The sequence below is a fragment of the Plecotus auritus genome, assembly GCF_963455305.1.
Source record: "Plecotus auritus genome assembly, chromosome: 3".
In the NCBI taxonomy this organism is placed as follows: domain Eukaryota; kingdom Metazoa; phylum Chordata; class Mammalia; order Chiroptera; family Vespertilionidae; genus Plecotus; species Plecotus auritus.
Genome location: NC_137772.1, coordinates 78581690 through 78587689, shown reverse-complemented (window position 1 = coordinate 78587689; position 6000 = coordinate 78581690). Strand labels below are relative to the sequence as shown.

Genomic DNA, 6000 nt, shown 5'->3' with positions numbered 1-6000 from the left:
ATGCTCTATTATAAGCTATGCATGTTTTCAGTATTTCTAGATATTGCCAAAATACTCTCCAAAGGGGTTGTATCAACTTCACTTGTATGAATAGCATATTAAAAAATAAATTTTCCCATATCCTTGCCAACACCTGACATTATTAGTTTTTGCCAATGGGTTAGGTAAAAATGGTATTTTATTGAAATCTCATTGTTTTAAGTTTTGATTACTGATGTGGTTTAAACATTGTCACATAGTCACTGACTACTACTTTTTTTTATTGCCTATTCACATACTTTGTCTATTTTTCTATGGGATTTTTGCCTTTTTCTTAATGATTTGCGGTAATCATATTAAAACTTGCTTTTATTCTGTTATTCCACCCTCTTTCATACATATACATACATGTGTGTATATATGTATATGGATTTGTTATGTAAATATATCTATCAATATGGATAGACATCTATGTAGAGATATTCTGAATCACTTGAAAATAAATTACAGATTTCACAACATAAATGCTTTAGTATAAAATTTTCAAGATTAAGAATGCTATCACATCTCTTTAAGATTGAGGACTGCATTTGTTATCATGTCTCCTAGGTCTCTTCAATCTGGAAGAATTCCATTCTTTTAAAAATTACAATGGCTCATTTAAACAATCCAGGCCAGGTTTCTTATAGAATACTAGAGGCCCAGTGCATGAAATTCGTGCATGGGGGGGGGGGGGGGCGGTGTCCCTCAGCCAAGCCTGCACCCTCTGCAATCTGGGACCCCTTGAGGGATGTCCGACTGCCCGTTTAGGCCCGATCCTACCGGGATCAAACCTAAACGGGCAGTTGGATATCCCTCTCACAATCCACGACTGCTGGCTCCCAACTGCTCGCCTGCCTACCTTCCTGATTGCCCCTAACCGCTTCTGTCTGCCAGCCTGATCACCCCCTAACCCCTCCCCTGCCAGCCTGATTGATGCCTAACTGCTCCCCTGCCAGCCTGTTTGCCCCTAACTGCCCTCCTCTGCTGGCCATCTTGTGGTGGCCATCTTGTGTCCACATGGGGGCAGGATCTTTGACCACATGGGGGCAGCCATCTTGTGTGTTGGAGTGATGGTCAATTTGCATATTACTCTTTTATTAGATAGGATACCACATTCTGGGTTTATCTGCCTTTTTCCTCATGTTTAACTTGTTCTAATATCCCCTACATATCTTTGAAATTTGTGCTTACATCTAGACCAGGGCTTCTTAGAAATTCTGGCACTATTGACATTTGGGACCAGATAATTAATTGTTGTGGAGTGGCTGTCCTGTGGGTTTTTAAATGTTTAGCAGCATCCCCAGCCTCTACTCATTAGATGCAGTAGCAGCCCTCTCCACGCCCCTTCCCTGCCTGCCCTCCTCTCTCATTATGACAAACAAAAATGTCTCCAGACATTGTCAAAGTGCTGAAGGGGTTAAGGGATGGGGAGCAGGGTGGGGATCCACCCCCTGGTTGGGAACCACAGGCTAGAAGTTTGATGAAAATCAAGTTAAACAATTTTGGCAAGAATAGTTCTTAGATGATGTTTATTCCTAATTGCATAACACCAGTAAACACATAATATCAGATTGTTCCATTATTAGCAATTCTAGCTTTGGTCACTTGTTTAAGCAGTGATTTTTTTTTTTAAGGTACATTTTCTATTTTATAAGTAAGTTATGGCCTGACACTTTGAAACCATGTGAAGATTCTTTACCCATACAATCTTTCACCCAGTGGTTTTTGCATTCTCTGATGAACTCTGCCTGAATTATTTGTGGTTGATTTGAAAAATAGTGATTTTCTAATTCTATTATTTGTTCTTCATTTAATCTCTAGTATTTCTCTGAAAGAAAAATTTTCATTTTCCCTCCTTTATTTTTAGTGGTACTCTGAACTCATGCATTTTCTTTATCCAATTTTTTATTCAATTAATTATTGTAATTACTATATTCTTTTTGATTTTTGAATTGTTTTGTGGAGCTTTTAATGAAAGTAATTGTAAGCATCACACAGTGGTAACTTCTTACTGTATTACCCTGCACATGTGAACAAAAGTGCAAAGGCTTCACATTTAACCGGTGAAGAATTCTGATGATTTGAACAACCTATCATTTTCATAATTAACAAGTTACATTAAGATTCAACAACCAATAAAATTAGCAATTTAATTTTGAGTCATCTATTTACTTCAGAATTATAATCTTTTCCTGACTCCTAGATATGATGACTGGTGCCTATACATGGAAATATACTTTGTAGTATATATATGGCCTTGTGTATAATATATATATATATATATTCTACTGCAAATTGTAGAGAATAGGAAGGGTGACTTCTGTTCCTAAAAGTGCTTGGGAACGTATTACAATAGCATTAAAGCTCAAGAAGCATCGCGGCTGTAGAACTATGACTTTTGGGAAGCCGGAACGGCATAATCCAGTTAAAATGAGAAAAATGTCTATTAAGGATTTAGCTCCACCCGGGTAATTATCCCTTTCCTTCTGTAACAGTCGATTTCCTCCCGTCCCAGGAGCGGCTCTGACCAGATCGGCAGCCTGCTCTCAATCTGTTGATGATGATGGCTTCAAAGGAAACCGCCTCGGTGATGGGATTTAAGTTCTAAACAGTCTCACCCTGCGATTTAGCAGCTGAGGCCAGCGCCACTTCAATTTTTTTCCTGGGTCCCTCAGAGGTGACTACCGAGGGCGGAGCAAATTTTTAGGGTGCGGCTCCCGGGGCAGCGTGCCTCCTTATTGGTTGGCGTGGGCCTCGGCCGCCCAATCACACTAGCGTGCCTACCACGCCGCAACGTGCCGCCGCCGCGCATGCCCATTCTGGGACCAGCGCTTGCGCCTCAGCGTCCTGAGAGCTGAGGGCACCGGCTAATGGGTGGTGGGAGTCACGTCTGGGTGTGCCCGTGTCAACGTCACCGGGCAGCGCTGTACCCCGGTCAGGCCCAGTGGGAGAGCGACAAGAAAATCGAGCACTGACCCAACTGTCTGATTTTTCCACGTCCCTTCAGTGCAAGTTTCCTTGGGTTGACCACTCACTTTCGTTGTGGAATCCGACCTGGACAATCCATTTCCCCGAGGGGACTGGAAAAAGATCCACTGCATTCTTTCTGTGCGTCCAGGAGACAGAAAAGCGGGGTGAATGGAACGAGTCTTTAGAAGAAAGTAAACTTTTCCCCATGCAGAGTGGGGTTGGGAACACCTTTCCTTTGAGTTTTCCTGCATGAAACACGGCCTTATAAAAGCCGCCCTGGACATGATCCCTCGCAACCGACCTGTCCGTCTCAGCGCTGGCGCTGTCCTGCTCTCCCTGAGCTGACCATCGGTCGGCGCTGGCAACGCGGAGGTTACTTTCTGCTCTCTAACTAGTTTCCAAGGTGTGCAACTCAGAAAAGTAACCCACAAAAAAACCAGCCAGCCTCTGTGGAGAGGCAAAGTCTCGTGGTCCTGGCTAACCAACCGGCCTCCCCAGGCCCCAGCCGGTCCCTGGCTGATCGCCGCCTCGGCGCGCAGACACCGGCCCCACGCGGCCGCTCGGAAAACGCGGCGGGCGGAACCCGCACGCGGAAGCGCCGACTGCACTGAGCATGCCCAGTTGCAGGGCCGACCAGAGGAGTTTTCTTTCTTTCTTTTTCTTTTCTTTCTTTTTTCTTTTTTTTTAGTCTTAAGTAGGAGGCCATTCCCCCACCCCCACCGCAGCCCCCCAGCACCCCAGGCCTAAGCAGCTACCATGGCCGAGGTCCCCGGCGCGGCGTTGTCCCAGGCGGGTTGGTAAGTGGTGAGTCCCGCCGGCCGCAGGCGCGGACCGACCCAGGCGGGTTGGGGCTGGGGGCGGTGGGGTGCGTGGTGGGGTAGGCGGAGGCCGCCGCCCGCCCCCGGCCTCTCCCTGGGTCCTCCGGGCCGGCCCCGCCCCCGACGCCACGCGGAACCGACCGAGTACCCCAGCTCCGCTCGGGGCGGCGGCGCGGCCTGGGCCCGGAGTGGCGGGCGGCGGGCAGGGGGGAAGCGGGGGCGCGGGCAGGGCGGCCAGGCCTGCGCCGGCCGCGGGGAGCACCTGCAGCGCCTCGCGCCACTCTGGGGTCGCAGAGCGAGGGCTGGAGAGCCGAGGGCGGCGGCGGTGGCGGATGGCGGCGGGGCGGCGGGGCGGCGGGGCGGCGGGGCGGCGGGCCCGCAGGAAGTTGAGGGCAGAGAGCGCACAGCCCCTTCTTTCTCCTTATTTCTAAGTGCGGCACCGACGGGTGAGCGGCCGAGCCCCCTGTCACACACTCAACTTCTGAAGCTAAAAATGACCGCCTTGTCCGTGCCTGTGGGTGCTCCGTAGAACTTTTTTTGAAGGGATGGAGGTGTTCTGATATTTAAAGACGTTTCATGCTAAAATTTTTAGAATCTGAAACCAATAAAATGTTATACGAAAGTAAGCAGTTTCTGGAACTGCGGCCATTACAGTTGTAAACATAGAGTTAAATTCAGTAATGCTTTTCCAGGCCTGCATAGGCACAGTGTGAGATGAGGGGTGGGGAGGAGGATGAAAGAGACTTGCCTCTGCTCTCTAGAAGTTCACAGTCTTCATGAAAAGAGGAGAGGGAGGCATTAAAAAGGACAAGCACAAAACCGGAAAATAGTGGTTAACTGTATCAAGGAGCAGGCAGATGTACAGTGGATTTGGAGGGGGAAGGAGAGTTAATTTCCTAGAGAAGTGGACTTTGAAAGAGGGTGGGGAGAAGGCTTTTTGGACACTGAGACGCTGGAGATGAGGCACAGAAGCAAGAAAGTGCTTATGGGTTTGCAGATCCGTAGCTTGCATGGAAGTAGGAGGATGTCCAGGGAGGATTAAGCCCAGAAAGTTGGGAGCCAGGTTATGGAGGCTACAAGTGAGTGAAAGATGTGGATTTGATATTGTGAATAAAGTTTTTGATTTGGAGTAACATAACAGCCGTGTTTTGAAGAAGTTGCTCCTGGCTCTACAGCCACCTCATTTTACAGGTGGAGACTGAGGCACAGAACTGTTAAGTAACTTTCCAAATATGACAAAGCTAGAAAGTGGTAGAGGTGAGCGGTGATTGCAGAAGGGCTACTTCCAGATATGGTGCATTTAACTATTATGTGTTATTGTCCCTACAGTTTTTGTGTAGAGCACCATTAGCATAACAAACTCATCTCATTTAGTTTTATTTTTGTTCTCTTAAGTGAAATCTCTTCCTTCAGTTCCTTTAACTGACAATGTCGGCTTGGATAATCTTGGATCATTCTTCCATTTGAGTTGTTCCCCATTTTTCCTTAGATTGAGCCTTAATTCTTCAAACTAGTTTTATGATTTAATTACAAACTTAGTCTTCTACTGCTTTCCAGCATGACCCCACACCTCCTTTTTGGTTCCACACACATACTAAATTGTTCTTCTTTGGTCTTCTTTAGAGTGGGGAACTACATCTTATTTTTCTGTGTATCTGTAGTGCCAGAGAGCCAGCACATTACATTTTGGGTCCTCAATAAAGTCTGATACAATTGACCTTGGAATGTCCCTGCCAATTTCCTAACCAAGCCCAGGCAAGAGTTCCTTCATTTGTTACTTTGTTATAAATCCCCAGCAATGTTGTAGTGTAGCATGTGCCACTTTGTATTACAAATTATCTGTTTACATGTTTTACTTCCTCCAAATTGTGTTGCTTTTATGACTTTGACTCATAAAAAGGAGTAATATGTGGTCTGATAAAATTACTTATCTTTCTAGGAGTTGGGAGTATCATGTAATTTCTGATAGGTCTTTTTAAAAAATTTGTTGATGAGAGAGACGGAGAAAGAGAAAGAAACAGAAACATTGATTTGTTTCACTTATTTATGCATTCATTGGTTGATTCTTGTATGTACCTTGACCATGGATTGAACCTGCAACCTTGGCTTATGGGAATGACACTAATTGAGCTTCCAGGCCAGGGCCTTTGATGGGTCTTGATCAGACCAAACTTGTTCCAAAGAAGATTAG

At 46.1% G+C, this 6000-nt stretch overlaps 1 protein-coding gene across 2 annotated transcripts in view; it reads left to right on the top strand.

Annotated features, from left to right (window-relative positions):
* The first annotated feature begins 2855 nt into the window (after nucleotides 1–2855).
* TDRD3 (tudor domain containing 3) overlaps nucleotides 2856–6000 on the top strand; it is a 197014-nt gene continuing 193869 nt past the window's right edge. For both annotated transcript variants that reach the window (XM_080660565.1, XM_080660564.1), the window contains exon 1: nucleotides 2856–3788. In XM_080660565.1, coding sequence (XP_080516691.1) covers nucleotides 3748–3788 — 41 coding nt within the window. In that variant the 5' untranslated portion in view covers nucleotides 2856–3747. The remainder of the gene's footprint in view (nucleotides 3789–6000) is intronic.